Source organism: Corvus moneduloides, chromosome 1 (assembly GCF_009650955.1).
Source record: "Corvus moneduloides isolate bCorMon1 chromosome 1, bCorMon1.pri, whole genome shotgun sequence".
Classification (NCBI taxonomy): Eukaryota; Metazoa; Chordata; class Aves; order Passeriformes; family Corvidae; genus Corvus; species Corvus moneduloides.
In genome coordinates, this window is record NC_045476.1 from 71,926,438 (window position 1) to 71,944,704 (window position 18,267).

Consider the following 18,267-nt stretch of genomic DNA (forward strand, 5'->3'; position numbering starts at 1 on the left):
ATACAAGTGCTGGGCCATAGACCACGTTGAATGCAATGGATTCAGTGACTCTCTGCTCCCGAAGTGGCCCGACAGTGAATTGAATCTTCCCAGCAGGGTAGATTCCAACAAAGGCAAACGGCCACCATCTGCCGTGGCAGCTGAGTCGGTGATGGAACAGCACCACTCAGCCTCTCCCCCTCCTCAGCTGCCGCTCCCCACCACCTCCCCATCCCTCCGCTTTGCTCTGCCCTCCCTCGGCGGAGCCCCAGCCGTCCCTCCCGCCCGTGCCCGCCCTCAGCCGGCGGGGGCGGGCGCGCCGGGGCCGGGAGGAGGCGGTGCCTTATAGGGCGGGCGCGGGGGCCGCGCCTGCAGAGCCGCGCCGAGCCCGGCGATACCCTGGACAGCGCCTCGCCGCCGCTCCGCCGCCATGGTGAGTGTCCCCCCTGCACCCCTTCCCGCACACACACACACACACACACACACACAGACACACACATCCTCCCGGGCCGCCTGCCTCGGAGCCGCCGCTGCCCCTCTTGCCTCCCGGCCCTCCGCTCCTCCGGGGCCGGCTGAGAGCCCCCGCTGGCCGCCCTCCCTCCTCCCGCGCCGCTATCCCCGCTGCTACGGGCCACATTCGGGGCATGATTTTTCGGGGGGAAAGGGAGGGCATGGCCTCAGACGCCCCCCAGCCCCCATGCGAGGCACCTGAGCCGCCCGCGCGGGTCGGATCGAGCGGCGGAGCTTGGACATTATGGGGAAGGAGGGAGGGACAGAGACCTTAGGGAGCGGGGAAGGAGGGAGGGAGGGAGGAGAGGGAGCACCGGGGGCACCCGCGCAGCGCGGGGAGCCGGGCGGCGTGCGGGGACAGGCACGTGGAGGAACGGGGTGGTGGGTGGAGGCAGGGATGAAGAGAAGGAGCAAGAGATGCGCAGCCCCTGGGCATTCATCTCCCCGAGCCCCCTGCGCCCTGCCCCGCTCCGAGCAGGTGCATTCTGCTCTACTCCGAGACGCGTTTGAGCGTGTTACATAAACCGATTATTCCCGTTAATTTGTTATCTTAATAGAAACTCTTGCGTTTGCCATGCAATCTGTAGTGGAACGCTTTTTTTCCCCCCCCCATGTAAGGAATGAACAATGGAGTTTTAGATTCCAGTTCAGCATTTAAAAGAGTTAAAGTAGAACAATGAAGTCACCTATTTAGTGAGCAAGACCGATTCCCCATAGCACATTATGTCTTTGCAGTCATAGTAACTTTCCCAAGGGGGCTCATCCTGTTTATAAACAGCAGTGCATTAGGTGTAATGCTGACCTTACAAAGTACGACAGTATCAAAGAAGTATTTTGCAGCCTTAAATTTTGAGGCACATTGGGATGAATAATTTGGTGAAGTTTGTTATATCAGAAGCCTGAGACATGATTCACAACAGAGCCTAGTTTTTCTTTTATATGACTTAACAACAAAAATACTTTTCCCAAAATGTCATTGCATCATATATAGTAAATTCTGCCTTCCTTGAATAAAAATCAGTTTGGATCCTCCCTCCCCCCATAAATCCAGACATGAATAATATTCAAATAGTCACTCACTGAATTGGAATTAACTTGAGTCCTAAAAGTCGTGTATCCACCTGCTGTCAGTCTGAATCTGCTTCTCTCCTGTGTATTCTATTTGCCACCAACTCAGCCTTGGGATGACAGATATGAGAAGACCCTATTGAAAAGACCTGAAAGGGTGCCGTCGTTTATGCTGCCTAAGCCCCCCTAGAGTGACCCCCCTACTACATAATTGAATTCGTATTTCCTATCAATTTGGAATATAAACACAAAAGCTATGACTAAATTACCATAGCTGCACAAAGCCTAAGTTAATACCAGCCACTGCTAATGTCTTCCTTGTGACAGAGGAAGAAGGTTACAAAGATACCTGGTGTTGCAGAAGGCGATGTGCATTATTTATCAGTAATTGGTACAGATAATACTCAGGTGCTCAGGAGTACTGGAAAGAAAGTTAAAATACCCTGAACTAGTTAAAATGTTTCATTTTGATTCCTTCCAGGGCTGAGATGAAGTCAGTTATACTAGTGCAAGTCAAGGAAGCATTAGTTGGTGACATAGGCATTGGCAACCTCATACCAATGGAAATTATAGCTGAGACCCACCCTTAACTGTTCTTTCTGGTTCTTAGAGCTGTTCAGTTCACCTTGACATTTTTCTTGAAATGGCCGGAAGCAATAACCGGAAGTTGCCATTCAGAGCTACACATGGGTTTGCATTAGGAAGTTTTGCTCTTCTGTAAGTCCAATAACCTCAGTGGTCAAAAGCTGCTGACATTGCCCAAGCTTTGTTACTTATACATAAAGGCATTCTGAAGAAAGAATTGCCTATCTGAGAAAATCCTTGAAGTGGTATAAAGGTTGAAGGTTGCTTTGGCTCTAAAAGTTTAAAAGAGCGTCCTTGGAATAATAGTTACTGAAACGAAAACCTGAGCTATGGATGAAAGCTGTTGTAATGATGCTAATGCAGGGTTAAAAGTTACAGCACATCGATTTCTAGATGGACCTGGAGCTTGAGGGCAAGGGGTCATAGGGACATTGGAGTATACTACCAAAGTTATCAGGAGCAAATGTAGGACAAACAGATTTTTGGCCCAAGTGGTGGGAACATTGACCAAGCATTCCCTTCTCTAGTGGCATAGAAATAAGCAGGTGTATGTTGCTAGTGTTCTTTAAACTCGATTGAGAGTTTTTTCAGCATCCTGGGTGTTCAACAACAACAATCACTATTATATGTAGAAAGTAGTGTAAGAAAACCTTTTTTGTTGTTGTTTTAAAACCACATTTTGCTGAAGCAGCAAACCACTGCCATCATAAAGCATTAAGTATTTCCTCAGCATCCTCACTGTATGAGGGCAACCACAGTGGGTTGGTTCTTCTGTTTATGTAGTTCACTGCAGCTCTCCTTGCTTCAGTGAATCTAGGTCAAATTACACTGCCTCAGGATTTGGCTGCACCCTTGAACTTTAAACCGATTACACATTTTGATTTGTCAGTGTATTTTCCATGGGGTCAAATCCCACTTTTATGAAGTAAGAGGGTGTATAACATTGCACAGTCATGGCAACTTATGCTTACAAGACTAGGTAGCACTAAGGTAAGCATAAACATGAGGACTCTATTTAGTAGTTTCCATGATTTATATCTCTACAAGAATCCAGAGGTAGAGGGATAGGCAGAAGCTCGAATATGTTTTTCATTTCCCTCAGGGGCTTTGATACCCCTGTAATCTGAAGTCAACACAGAAAGACACCTAACTCTTCTAAGCATTCATAAGCCTCATGGCCACCATATCAGGATACGGACCTTGATATGTGCCTACACTGACTGCAGAATGGACACAAAGGGCCCTAGACAGAGCAACAAATGCCTCTTCTTTGTTGACAGTAGCCAAAATAAACCCCTGTCTCATTGTCCATTGGTGTTAGTTTCTCTGAATACTGCATGAGAAAGAGTATTGCAAAGACGATGTTCTAGCCCCTGAACAGTGACATGCAAACTGGAAGAGAACATTTTTCAGCAGACAGAGATCAACTCAGCACAAATTCCTGATGACACAACATCCAGTGCTACAGCACCCACAAGATCTCTCCAGCTCCATCAGAGTGAAGAAGGAACAGGCTTCAGCAGCCCTGCCATTCAGGACAAGAGCAGGAAGGCAGGGGTTTGCCAGCTGACACAGAATTAATAAGCTATGAGAAAATGTGCTGAGAAACTGCGTATAGAACAGAAAAAATAGACCCTACTTGCACAGAAACTCAAGAAGAGACACTGAAGCCTTTTGCACATGGTAGAATTGATTAGGAAAAAAACCTTCCAGGAACTGAAGTAAGAGTCCACCAATTCATTTGCATAGTTACAGATACCTGCTCACCAAAACCTGCTTGCTGCCCTTGGTGTTGATGCCTTTCATCTCTAGGAAGATCCTTTGGTTCTTTAAGACTGATCAGTGTATCTTCATTACAAGCAGTCTGACTTGTGAAAAAAACACACTCCTGTTGTTCATCAGGCACTTGATTTTGCATTCCTTTAACTTTGTAGCATCTCTTGATTTTACTGAATAAAAGGGTTAATCATATGAAAACACTTTAAATTTCAGTCTCTGACTCAATCAAATTTGGGAAAAAAATCCCTGCAATAGCATTTTCTTTAGGTATTAGTAAACTCCAAAGTAAGGCAAATATAAAGGGCTGGTTATTCCCTGATCTAAGCAAAATTCAAGTGTAAATAAATAGAATAACATCATAGTTCTTCCTGATGCTGTCATGCCATGCTATATGAGAGTTTTGTTAATCAGTGCCTGTAAAACTTTAGAAGCTGAGGCATTGATAAGCCTCATACAGAGTCTGAAGTTTGTATTCAATGATAAAGTAATGTCACAAGTGCAGCCTGATTTGTAATTAAAGAAGGTAACGGAGAAGGGGGGGAAATTATGAGGATGGAATTAAGTGTACCATTGGTTGTTCCAGCCAGAGAGCTGCTGGGATGAGCCTGCCTTGTGATGCAGTGGTAGAAAGGTACAAAGAGGATTGCCCAGCTGTAACAGAGAAGAAACACCCTGGGACGTGCAGCTCTGTCACATTATATATGCCACACTTCAGACTTTGAGCACATCAAATTTATCAACCAATTTGTGAGTGCCTGGCAACAGTGGAGCTTGTAAATCCATTATCTGCATACACTCTCCATGGCTTGCCTTATCACATGCTAAATACACGAGCCACAATATCTGAATGACTGCATCTTTACCCACGGGACTGGTGCACAGCTGACAAGTAGAGTAGAATATGAAATGAAGTGAATATTTATGACTTCTGTGGGGCTTCTTATCTACCTAACAGCAAAAGCCACTTTTGCTTTTTGAGGACTAGTTAAATTCAGATCTAGGAGGGTAAGTAGAATCCTTTACATCGTCAAGAAATGACAATTAACATTATATTGTCATTAATACTGAAAGCACTCTGACTTGACGTCAGTCTGACAACAACAGAGTGATAATTTTAAATATTGAGTTCATCTAGCTAATGACTTTTAAACTGCACTGCATTTCCTTTTCCTCAGTCAAAACTGACTGTGATAAAGTGATAAAGGTCAGCTCTCCCATAGTGAAGGAAATCAAACCTTCTCTGGTAGAAATTTGTATACAAAGATATGTAATTAGAGAATAAAGAATTAAGATCATTTTCATCATAGTTTGGAGAGATTTTGATTTTTTTTCCCCCTAAGGAGGATGGATATGGAAATGGAGCAATAAGTAGTTCATATTCTGTGTCATCATTTGAAAACCAAACACAGCAAGAAATGGAAATTAGAAGTAGGGTGACCAAGTTTTAAATAAATATCCTAAACCCAAGCATAAGGAGCCACAACCAAACTGTTCTTCCCCTAGCTCATAAAGAACCTCTTACAGGATGCTAGTCAGTAGTCACCATTCTTGATGCTTTGCAGCCAGTGAAGACAACGTGGTACAGCAACCTAACAGGGGGGATGACTTACACACATGATAAAAAGTCTACAGCTGTTGTTATTTCCTCTATGTGACAATAACTGACGCAGTTTACAGACATTTTGTATCATTAGGGCATTACCCTGCAGCACAGTCATTAGCATTTTTATTCTGAGGAAAGTGTCGGTCTGGGTGTTTCCATGGTGTGATGGGTTTAAGAGTCTGGGCTCTAAAATTCCAGTTATGTGTGGATTAAACTCTAGGATACCCACTGTTGGGGCTGATGGTGAAAGGGAGCTAATTAGCTTGTGCACCCTCTTATCCTGTGCCAGCAGACAGCGCTCTGTTATTTGGGTTCCACACACTTTTAAGAAGATGTGTCCTTGGAGTTCATTAGGGTTCATTTAGGGTTTTAAAAGAGGTAAATTTAGAATTGCTTTGGAGGAGACATAAAAGAACTTCCATACTCTCTGTTTTCTTTATTAAGCTTGAAAATCAACTGTCATTTCCTTTCCTCTCCTTGCCCAGTCTTCTTTAAACATGACTGAAATCCAAAACATGAATTAGCATTTGAAATACAGGGGTTTGCCCTCAAGGATTTAAGGGAGAAATGGAAGGAAGAAAAAAAGTTAAGGACCAGTTACCAGTAGAAGGTATTTCCCTCTTTAATTGTTGTTTTGTGTTCTCAACTGACACTTTAGAAAACAGGCATCAGATTCTGTTTCACTATTTCCCTATATTACACTTGCATCTTCACATCCAACTAGAAGTAAAACTATGCTTTGTTTCTTGCATTTTGCTGTAAGCATGGATAAAACTGTTCCAAAAGGCAAAGTGCCTTCAAATTGGCAAGGAATAAATGGTTGGCAAACGTTTTGAGAGTGATTTCCTTGTCAGGGAATTGGCACATCTCTTGGTAAGGCAGTTCTGAATATTACTATCCACACTCGCTTTCTCTCCAATTGCTGGCTGCAGCCAGCCAAGTTGCTTCTGCTGCAGTTTAAAAGATTAGTTGTGAGGTTGTGCAAGTTCTGATCTGGTAGGAGTTGGTATTTGTGTCAGAACCATGTTTTACTGTGCACATGGTTTATTTTTTTTCAGAGTTTGTCAATAGTCCATGCAATTCCAGGGGGAAAAAACATGAAGTCTGGTTTTATATTTAAGTGTTCATCAATTTATTTTCAAAATATCTTTATGTATTAAGTAGTTTAAACTATTTGCATTATGACTGGCTACTCAATATTATCGTCTTCCCCAAATTCAGATGCTTGTGTGATATGAAAAACATCCCATGCAATGGGATATTTTTTAGGAACAGCTGCATCTGTCCTCTCAGCTGTTAGTATTATGTGCCTTCCTGGAGTAGTATTGCAGTGTTACTTTGCTGTTACACCAGAGACTGTACTGTGGATTTAAATCTTAAAATCAGCCCTTCTTACCTAGGAGTACCCTCTTACCTTGACTTGACTTCTTTCCAAGACTTATCTATTAATACTGACAGAAGGCTATGCATGAAGCCAGACAAAAACTCCATATTTTCAAGTTCATGGAATAAAAATGAAAAGTCAAAGACCTAGAACACAAATATATCCAAAATCAGTTCAGGTTAGTGAAGTCTTTATCGGTTCCTTTCTTCTTCCCACTTCCTACTGCTACTGAAAGCAGAAATGAGAGATGTCTTCCAGCCAGCAGTGATCATCACTCTCCAAAGAGTAGACAGCTTATTTATGTGAGTTACCTAAGAAATCCAAATCTTCTCCCAAAAATTAGGTACTTCCACTGACAAACGTGTTAGAAGAATCTGGATTCATCCTTAGAAACAGCCTTGGAAATTTTTCCTGTTCAAATACTGGAGTTATTGGCTTTATCTTGCAGCTTGATGATTAAGAAACATGAGAAGGTATTTTTCCCCAGAAAAATAAAGTCATCACATCTCTAGTTTTACAGCATTCTTTTCAATTTCCACGGCTCTGTTTTCTGGCAGAAATTTAGTTATATATTCTCTCTAAGATTTTTTTATTTTTCTGATGTGTGTCAAAAGCATCACAGGATCTTCATACTCTCCTTTGAAAGCTGAGATACAGCTTGTGATTTCTTGGTGCAGAAACACATTTGAAACTTGTCTTTAAAACTGGCAATTTGTACAAGGCAACCGAAAAGGTAGCATTTAGCTTTATTGTTCTGCAAAATACAAATAGCTCTCCATTTCAGTGAAAACTGAAATTAAAACCTTTTAGGTTTAATTCAGTTATTTCCTTACTGCTGTCGACTTTGTACCCTGCATTTCAATAGTATCTGCAAAAACCCTTTGAAGATAGAAGGCTAGATGAGAGTTATTTTGGTTGCAATAACTTCAAGAAAACCTAAAAAATGTCCCTTATAACCTATCCTGGAGGAAAAAGAACCACTTTTTTCCCCTTTTACATTTACTAAATTAACAGCATAATTTTATTTCAAATCTGGTGTAACTAAAATGTCCCCTCAGGACTAAATTGAATATTTTTTTTTCACAAAATAATTTCTTTTTCATCAATCAGGAAGTCATTTTCTTTTGTTTGCCAGACACCAGACACCTTTGGGAGATGTCAGAATTCAGATCAGAAAGTGTTTTGATGGAAAGGTACAAAGTTGAAAGCAAAGACAGAGAGCAATGTCACTAGGACAGGTGTAGAAGGGAAACAAGACAGCACTATCCCATTTTTCCCCAGATGTGTTTTCCTGAGTTTAAAGGCGTGTGAGTATTTCAATATTCTGGCTTGTTAAACCTCAGGTCTTGCTGAAGTTTGACCCGCATTCTGCAAGCACTTAATAAACCTAACAACTCCTGAGCACTCAATGGGATAAGGAACATCCTGATCAGCTGAAAACCAGACACCCATACTAGTCCCCTGGTCTTTGGCAAATTTGGGATTTCATGTGTTCTTGCTTCCTTTACAAAGGTGTCCCCCCCACTGTTCCACCTCCAAACATGAACAGCATTGATAAGACACTGGTGTAAGTGTAATTCTCAGGCATTTTCATTGGATGCAATAAGGTGGTTGTTTAAGCAAAGAGGATACAATATTATTCAAATAATGATTCAATGTAAATGAAGAACTCTGAACTAAATAACAAAGTAGAAAGCAAAGCGAGATCATTAAACACCTGTGACACGTCATTCATCAACCCAGCATCAGATGGGGTTTGAGAATTTGTTACCTGAAATGATGATGCATTTGACTCCATAAACCTGTTTAGGATATACTTTGATCAATATACAGTTGATCAGCTCCTCAGGTTAATACTGCAGGTAACTGAGTTTAAATTAGGAAAAAGACATATGCACAGTCAGAATGAAGGAAGCTTTCAATTTCAATTAGAGCCCTCAAATGACACAGTGTTTATACCTAGCTGGGGAAAGTACCAGAGGACATCTTCAGACATCACCTCCTGGTTTCTTTCTTATAACCTTCATAAAAGAAATAATTTGAAATAGATGGATTTTCTTTAAAATCAGTGATGCTTGCAATTCTTTTATTTTACTTGCTTACCTAACTCTCACAGCTATCACACATTTACCCCCTCACCACATTTATAGATCACACAGACTTAAACAGAAGCATATATTTCTTACTATAGTTGGTTTTCCTGGGGAAAGCTTCTTAGTGCTTCTTTTTTGCCTGAAACATCTTAGTATTCTATGATACTAAATAACTAGATTTACCATTATCACCTTTGCCACTCTTTCAGACAATGCATTTCACTGGCAAACAATTATTCTGTATCTGCTAGCTGGTTTTTCTCTCTTAGTTGATGCTTTTTTGGGTGGGGGTTTGAGTACAGAAGGTTCTCATTTTATCTGTTTTTAAGGTTTTCTGTACTGAAACTTAAATCAGCTGCAAGTGCCATCCGTGCTGCTTCTAACTTCTCCTGTGAAAAAATGTGTTTATTACATTTCCTTGTAAGCCATTGTCTTCAAATAGTTATTCCTAACAACACACATTTAATGCAAAGTAAGAAGTGATGCTTGTCCTTCTTGGAAACCTGAGCTTGTGAGGATACTCATCTTCTGGAAAGCGGTACTTGATCAGTGCCTGTGATGTGTATCACGTCTCAGATACTTCAAGCTGACCTTGCCAGCAAGTCTGCTTTCCTCCCACCTGCTATCTGTCCACTATAGAGCAGCACTGAACCTCATTGATGCTTCACTATCAAGGGAAGAAAAATTTTTCCAAATGATCTCTGTCTTTATAATGACTGTCTCTTCTGAGAACCAGTTCAGTCAGTCGGGATGGGTGCGACAGCCGCCGTGGTGCAGCGCTCTCATGGAGCTGTTATGTCACATGGAAATTCCCAGCTTCGGTGGTGCTTGACTTTACAGGTCAGCTTAGGCTGATCCTATCAGATGATCTTCCTGAATGCTGAGGAAAGCTAGCTGTGTGAAAAGCCTCCACCAAGAAAGCTGATCTTCTAATACTGGACATAATCACAAAGGCACAAGATGTATTGCAGGACCAGCAATACCCTGGAGTACTGGATGTCTTCTAGTCACATTTTCTTTACACATAATTAGATATTGTGACATGCTTACCCTTTTGAGTTTTTCGGGTTTTACTTTTCTTCTTTCAATCAACAGTTACTGGTAAATGGTATCTAGCATCGAATGATAAATTAGAAGATAAACGTCTATTAAAACTCACAAGCTTGAAATCCATTTAAAATTTAATGTACAGATTTTAGAAATAGATATTTTTTAGTTAAAATTTCATGCTTCTTTCCTGGAACAATTTATACTAATTGAAAAGCTTCCTTTACTGAGTTTTGTACCCACATTTGTCACACAGAAGTTAGGCTGTTTTGTACATGGGTAGTGACCTCGAAGTGAAATTGAAAGGCTTTGCATGTGTTGGAAGATTAAGGCTGAAACCTTAGAAGCTGGGATGTGAACTCTCTAATCCTCAGCAGCATGCTACAAACACCTCCCCCTCCTCCATTCTTTTCCTTCCCCTTTTTCCACTTACATCCCTATAAATAGCTCAGGAAAGGGTCTATCCATTTGGGCAGAAACTACAAGAAATGGCACAGCAAATGACTGCAAACCAAGAAAAACTGTTTCTCTACTGGGCAAAAGAACACACCAACATCTCCTTCACCCAAACTGGAAGAACAAGAACAAATCTCTGAGCTGAGTGCTGTTAATTTTAAGGATGTGGCTAAAGCAGGATACAACATGACCTATCTTACCAATCCTTGCATGGAGAGCAACAGGTAGAAAACGTGCACACACATACCTCAAACTTCAGCACTGAGTTACCTTGCCAGAGTCCTTCATTCCCTGTTTTTAAAGAGAAATTAAGATACTAGGGACCCAGTGAGTCTGGCCAAGGGGACTGTTACATCTGTGTGGAACTCTGCTGGTATCTCCAGCAGCCAGCATGGCGTTTACTCATAATGTGTTGGGTCATAATTGTGCTATGAACGTGCCCCCTCATCAATCTCCTACTTCTTCCAGGGGCAAGGGGATAGGAATTTGTCCTGGTTTAGTGTCCTTGTATAACTCAACAACTTGAGCAGGTTAGACAGGGTATGTATCAGGGCAGATTTTGCCTTTGGGCAAGTACTTAGCCCAGTTTGTCTAAGTGTTTATGGGTGCAATTTTCCACAAAGGAAATACAGCTGGGCAGAATTCATCTTAGTAGATTTAAGGTATAAATAAGACACTCAGTAGAGGGTTTGGAAAAATCAGCAAACACATAAGCATTATTATAGATGTGCTTTTGTGGGTTTTAATCCCACTTTGTTCCTTTCTGGGCTTTCTGAATTTACAGATGTCAGTAAAAATCTTAATTTGCAGGTGTTCCTTTTAAATGTAATTCTAGATTTACTGTTACAGTGAAAAGCTTGAAAGTATGACTTTAACTTATAGATTGTGTAAATTCATGGAAACAAGAACTTGGTGATTTAGCACAGTAAAAATGCAGGGCAGAGGGGATTTGATTTGGGGGATCTATACTAAAGAAGTCACTACAAAATCTAGCCAAGAATATGAACATCTGTCTGCTCCTGTTGCAGCTGTGCCAGCTGTGCCAGCTCCGAGGCACACACCACCATTCCTTTGCTGCAGGTCACTGTCCTCCACAGCTCCCTACATGAACTTGCCACAGTGTATTTTAAGAGCTCCTGTTTGGATATTTTCAATTAACCAGTCCCTTTATCTGAAATAGGTAACAGCTATACAACCAGCACTGCCAACAACTCTGCAGTGGCATTCCCAGCCCAGGGGAAGCACAGATGAGAAGCCAGTTGCATGGGAGTCCAACTCTCCAGCCAGCACAGTGGCTTTCATGGTACTTAAAATGCCACATATGTTTAGCTCTGATTTAGTTTTTCTGTATGTCTATGAGGAGTTCAGGGCAGTTAAATAATTGCATCAACTGAACACTGTTTCGCTCATGAGGATGAAAGTATTTTCAGGACCATTATTTGTTTCTGAAAAAATAAGGTATCCTATGTTACAGTTTTCTATTTGCTCATGGAACCTTTTGTATTTAAAACATGCTTCTGCACACATTCTATAGCTATTGCAACTTTAAAGTACTTCAGGAGTATGAAATTAAGAGTAGTGAACTTCACAAATTCATTAATATATTGACTTACATGTACTGTTAAATGATGCAAACAAAGTCTGCTGCCTGGAGCATTTTATAAATTAGAAGTGCATTCTACTTTATACATCCTGACTAGGTGACTTTGTTATTGTTTTGAAACAAGTGTTAATTACATGTATGTAGGAAGTCAGTTTCTCCAACATGTCTCACAGTTTTCCTTCTTTGTTCTGTGCTTCACAGGCTGTATTCAATCTTCTACTGCTCTTGTCCTTAGCAAAAGTGTCTGTAAAGGGCATTAACACTGCAGGAAAAAAGTCTGAATTAAGCAATTATTTAGTTAATATTTTACAAGTTGAGTTTTTGACCTACAGTTTTCTGAAGGGCTGCTGACAATTGCCTGTCAAAGAGTGCAAGATATAAAAAGCACCCTAACGCTTTATTTCATTTTTATATGTTTACATTTTAATACTTTATTTTAATTTAGTTTCTTGTCTTTTAAAGAGAAAAACACACAGTCCTACTTTTAAGTCTGCCCAGAGGAGCTAGAAATGCTACCCACACAGATTTTCAAATAATCCTTCCTTGTCTCCCCTGCCAGCAGCCAAGCACCCCCCAGCAACTTGTATGAGATGTTTAAGAAACTCAGGCAAAACTGTTCAGTGGGGGAAAGCCCTGGTCAGGGAAGACATTTTATAAAATCCTTTTTTTGATCCCCCCCTGCCTGTAGCAGAAGGGGCAGGCAGTCCCTTGTACATTAATCCCTGTTGGACACAGTTGCAGACATCTGGGACGGCAACCAAGAAACCTACTTCTTTGGCATAGAGTGCCCTTTGTCTTCCTGCACTGCCAGGATTGTGGGAAAACCAGAGCTCTTGCTTTTGGGTTTTTTTGGGTGTTTTGTTTTAGTTTGGGTTTTTTTTAAGGTTCTTTGTCCAACAAGCCATGAGATCGTGTGCAGAGGCTTAGGATCTCCTACTCATCTTAGATCATGAAGTTTGTTACAGTAGAAAATGAAGAGATTTTCACAGCACCAGAAAGGATATGTTGTCAGCTTGTCCCTGTTTCTTTCTCCAGAAAAACGATCAATTGTGTATGCCAAGTACAAAATAAAGCCCTGCATGCATTATACTAACTTATGAAATCAGGTTCTCAGCAGCAACAAAATCTGTCTGCAAATAGCGACGAAAACAAACTTATCAAGATATGGCATACTGAGAAAACGGAGCTGCCGTGTAAACTTGTTGTAATTCTCCCCTACCATTTCATTTGCCCCCTGTGCCCTTCTTGTTTATTGTATGGGTCTAAATGTAGGATGGGAGATCTTAGTTGCACATGTGGCAAATTTTGTGCAAACACTCTATACCTGGTATATTTCTGGGGAATATTCTGTTCCAAAACCAAATAATCTGGTAAATCCATAGCCTTAAAGGGGTGATTGCCTCCTTTGTTTTGGTAGAATTATTTTCCTGTGCTTCTCAAAGTGCAGCTGGCTGTCTTGCTCTTATATAAGGAGAAATTACATACTGGTTCTTCATACACAGGTGTCCTTTACCAAGCCTAGTTGTTTGGAAGCAGGTAAGTTAAGCTGTGCAGGCTTTCGTATCACTGATGTAAAATTAATTCTGACACTGATCTGTCTTCCCAACGCCTTGTAAAGTCAACAAGAGCTGAACAGACCATTAAGAAAGCAAACTGTAACAGAATTAACCTCTCCCTAAGAGAACTCTGTGCGGTTCTTTGCCTGTAACTTTAAGACCTGCCTGCTCCAAAGGAAATTTTCTGTTATTCGAGCCAGAACCAGTTCCTGAGGATGGTTGCTTTGCTTGAAAAAGTGATGCATTCACTTAGGCTGTTAGAAGGAGGCAGAATTTTTATCTATTCTTTCATTTTTAACTGATATCCTTTTTGTTTATTCCTTCACAGTCATACATTCTTGTCACATCATCACTGACAGGAATTATGCTCCAGCTCAGGTCATTCTGTCATTTTAAATCTGACTGTTAGAGCAAAGGAAAAATGAGGTCAATAATTGCTACCATTTTCTTGGTAACTGACAGGCCACATCTGAGATCTCCCTAGAGAAATCTTCTTTAATTACAAGTTAAGCTGATGTTCCCCTGTGTAGCAGGTAGAATTGAGCAGGATTACTTTTAAAAGGATTGCACTGATCTGCTTTGGTGACAGTTTCATTTTGAAATTCTGATAACAAGCAAGAGGATGGATTATAAAGATACGGTTCTTGGGAGTGTACATGACTGACACATTGCAAATTGGGCCATGACAGCAACTCTTCCTTTTTACTCTTCTTTTAAGGCCATATAAAATCTATTTTAAGTGTTGCAATTGGCCTGCATTATTTTAGTGACTACTTAGTATGATTGCAAAGAACATAGCAAAAGGAGTTTGGAAATTGTAGAAGGGAAATCATGCAAGCAGTGATTCAAGAAAGGGAATTTTTTGTCTTGGAGACACTGTGACCCTCAGCCTTTGATAAGACTGAGCAATGAGATATGTGTAAAAGGCAGAATGCTTTCAAGCACTTCAATTATGAAAGGGTTTTGTAAAACTGAATAAATATTAATGGGTTCTTAAATCACTTTTCTTCTAACCCATGGAACTGTAGTGCAGAAACCTCCCAAATCCCTTTTCCTTGTACTTAAAAAAAAAAAAAAAAAAAGCTTGAACAGCTAATTAATTTTGCAAAAGCAATTTGTCTCACAATAACTGATCTGACAGTAGTGTGACTGGTAAAATAATTCTCGCCTCGTTTTATGTGAGCAGTTAGTATTTTCTATGACTCCTAGCAGGTTGCACAGTCCAGAAACAAGACTGATGTCTGAAATAGCTCACACACTTAAAATGTTTTCACTAAAATTCTTCTGCCTCTTAATGGTTTCTCACCTGTGGTATTGATGGTGTTTCAACCTGATTTGAATCCTGACAGAAACCATAAAGCAGCTATTCCTCCATTCTTATTCCCATATGTGGGATGAGCAGGTGCAGTGGTGAGCAGGACTACAAAACCAAGTGAAAATAGACCTCTTGTTAAACAAAATTTAAAATCCCAAAGCAGAAGGAAGCTAAATATTAGCATAAATATTACCTTTTTTCAGAAGTGAAAAGTCTGGAGTATGTTGGCTCCTCAGCTGAAAACAGCTCAAACTCTCATTTCCAATGTGAGTCACCAACCATCAGCCCACAACTGATCAGGCCTGAGAGAAAAGTGTTCCTTCAGCATCTCCTGCTTGTAAAGGCCTCTCACACAGAACTGAGGTGCTTGCAAAGTGCCCACTTTTGGCAGCAACCCCCAGAGCCAGGGAATCCATTTTCAGGAGTTTTACACCAAGTAAAGCGTTGCACAACTCACTCCACAAGTGTAACTGCACTAAAGCAATACATGCTGGGATTTGGGCTTTTGTCATGCATTATTATAAATTTGGCAGTACAAGGCAGAACTTGCCCTTCTACTTCACTACAGCTAAAATCTGGCATTTTCAGAGAGCCATAAGAAACCTCTCTGTAAAACCTCACAGTATCACAAGTTGAAACCCAGTCTTTTGGAGGGAGAAGGAAAAAGTAGAAAGCAGGGTGATTTTTGTTAGCTAGGAAGAGAGAATGAAAACACAAACACAAAGCTTTTACAGTTTGGTCTTCATTTTGTATCACAATGCTTTAGAAAGGTGAATGTTAGAAGATCCAAAAGTAAATTTAATTTTTTTCCCTTTCATTGCATTGGGTTATCATCCATTGCATTTTCCTAAACTCCCTTGTGTGTGAGATAATGTTATCATTCCTTAAGCTGTTGTTTCAGAGAAGCAGCATTTCAGCAGCAAGGGTAGCCTGCAGATTCACTCCTGTAAAAAACAAGAAGAAAATCAGCAGTGAGGGTGGATATTGCAACTCTAGATGAGAGGGATTACAGCTGGTGTGGGCCATGTGCCTGCACTGCAGTTACAGCCATGAGCAGGATGGGGTGCAGGCATGTTTTAGGAAAGACCAAGCATAGCAGGTCTTCTTGGGTCACTCTGCTGTTCCGAGGTGACCAGCTAAAGCCTGGCCTGGAGCTCAGAGACCCGAAGCAGAGTGTACATGCTGTTTTGGGGGGCAGTGAGCAAGCTCACCAAAGGGATCTGCTTCCTCGGGGTGAGGAACACTTGTACTTAAAATTTGTAGCCACAAGTGCCGCGTGGGCAGCAAGGCAAAGGCTCTGCCTTTAGTAGGCCACTGTTTCTCTTAAAGCTCTCTGTGAATAATACTCAGAGAACCATGAGATGCCTAAGGAGGGGTTGTTAAGAGAGCTGTGTGCTCTGACTCGTGGAGGCCACCCAAACTCACACTCCACAGAGGAATGTGTGGAGGTTTCTCAACCTTCAAGCCACAAAGTCATCTGCTTCCCTTTCACCAGAGGGAAAGATAACACAGGAACAGATACTGAAGGATGGGGTTGGCTTTCTGCCACCAGCTGCTTTAGCAGAAAATGTGAATTAAGTCAGGGGAGGTCTGTGCCAAGTCCCTTCTGGCCTTGCTCTTTTCTGTGGTAGCTTCTATCTGCCTGTGGGAGCTGTTGGTTTGACTCTGCTCTTTCTCCACTGTGGGCAGTGTCAGGGGGTGTTTGCTGGATCCACAGTTCCTATTGCTTTAACATTCTGGTCTGGTTTGGAAACACCCACAGAAAGTACCATTGGCACAAATGGAACTGCATAAAGGTGACGTTATTCACCAGAGGCATGTGAAATCGGCACTGAAACTTGGTTTAGGTGCACATTTGTCAAAAGATCAGCTCCTAACTCCCCAAAGAGAAGAGGCATACTATCAAGAGGAAAAATTTCTTCTTTGAGGAACCTGGTCTAGTGGAAGGTCCCTGCCCATGGTAGGAGGGTTGGAACTAAATGATCTTTAAGGTCAAACTGCTATTCTACCTAACTTGAACTCAAATCTGACATCTTTTTATGACTTTCTTAACTGCTTGGGCTAGCACATCCCCCTGAATTTTTGAGGGTAGTCAGCCATCACCAGCATCAAAGAAAAAGGAAAAATTGGAACTGAAATAATTCATCTCAACATCTGGATTCTAGTCCCTGCTCAGACACATACTTAAGTTTTCCATAGGGAGACAAGAGCTGTAGTTGAAGAAAAATAAATTCCAGAGTTAGCTGGTAGTCTGAGGCTCAGGGCAGATTTAGAATGCAAGCTGAAAGTCCACTGAAATACAAAACAGAGAGCAGGTGTGAACACTGGTATCACAGGCACCCCTGGCAGGCTGGCTGCTGCTGCTTGTATCCAGGTACTGCTTCCTTATCTTGGCTGTGTTTGCAAGGGGAAGTACTTGTGTAGGTGCCCAGCTCCAGGAATAGCTGCTGGCAGTCAGAGGGAAGCAGCCACAGCTGCTCAGTTACCACCCTCCAGAAAGGGAGCTCCTGTTCCCTGTCCAAGTCCATCTGTCTGTGCAGGGAGCCTGGCTACCACAGGTCCCTTGGGACCACAGAGCTCATCAAGACACCTCAGCATCACACAGCACAGCACTACACCGCAGACCTCTTGGAAGAGTCAGCTCTTCCTTGAAAGATCTGAGAGAACACAGAACTGAAATTGAAGATTAAATTAAATTCAGTTTGCCGGTGTAAGGAGCATCTTTTAGCATGCTCCTGGTAATTTAGGCAGTTAAATATTCTGCTTCAGGTTTGATACAAATACTACTGGCAGCCTCCTGCTTCCCTTCAGGCACTGCTAAGCCCTGCAGTAAAATTTCTCTGACCAGCAATAAATTAAGAGAATCTGAAGTCAGGCCACCTAGGCAGCTTAAATGATAAAAGCTCTGACTACATTTAGCTGTGTCTTTCCATGCTTACCAAACTTTGCATCCGTTCATTTTTTATGCCAGAAATGGCCAGCCAGTCTTCATGTTGAGGAATTCACTGAAATTACATTTTCTTCCAGGTAGTGTAACCTGAGCAGCTACTGAGGGAAAACCTGCAAGCCTGCCTTCCCTTTGCAGCTACCTTCCCCTTATCTTTGCATCCTCAGTAACACCACCAACTCAGTTCCCTCTTCACTGACTAAATCAGCACAAGAGAAGGTGCTCAGCACTTCTGGCTGTAATCCCTGTTCAAACAGCTGTTCCCAAGTCCCTCCAGAGAAAACCAACCTATTTGATGAACCAGTTCCCCCACCAACTTGCTTTGTCAGATAACAGGCTATC

The 18,267-nt window shown here is 41.7% G+C and overlaps 1 protein-coding gene across 2 annotated transcripts in view; it reads left to right on the plus strand.

Moving 5' to 3' along the window:
• Window positions 1-313: 313 nt before the first annotated feature.
• The window catches only part of ELOVL2 (ELOVL fatty acid elongase 2), a 47,551-nt gene continuing 29,597 nt past the window's right edge, over window positions 314-18,267 (plus strand). Inside the window, exons 1-2 of one of the 2 annotated variants that reach the window (XM_032115546.1) lie at window positions 395-412; window positions 11,685-11,807. In XM_032115546.1, the coding sequence (XP_031971437.1) occupies window positions 410-412; window positions 11,685-11,807 (126 nt within the window). In that variant the 5' untranslated portion in view covers window positions 395-409. Of the gene's footprint in view, window positions 413-11,684; window positions 11,808-18,267 lie in introns of both variants that reach the window. The other variant, XM_032115565.1, reaches the window with a different exon arrangement.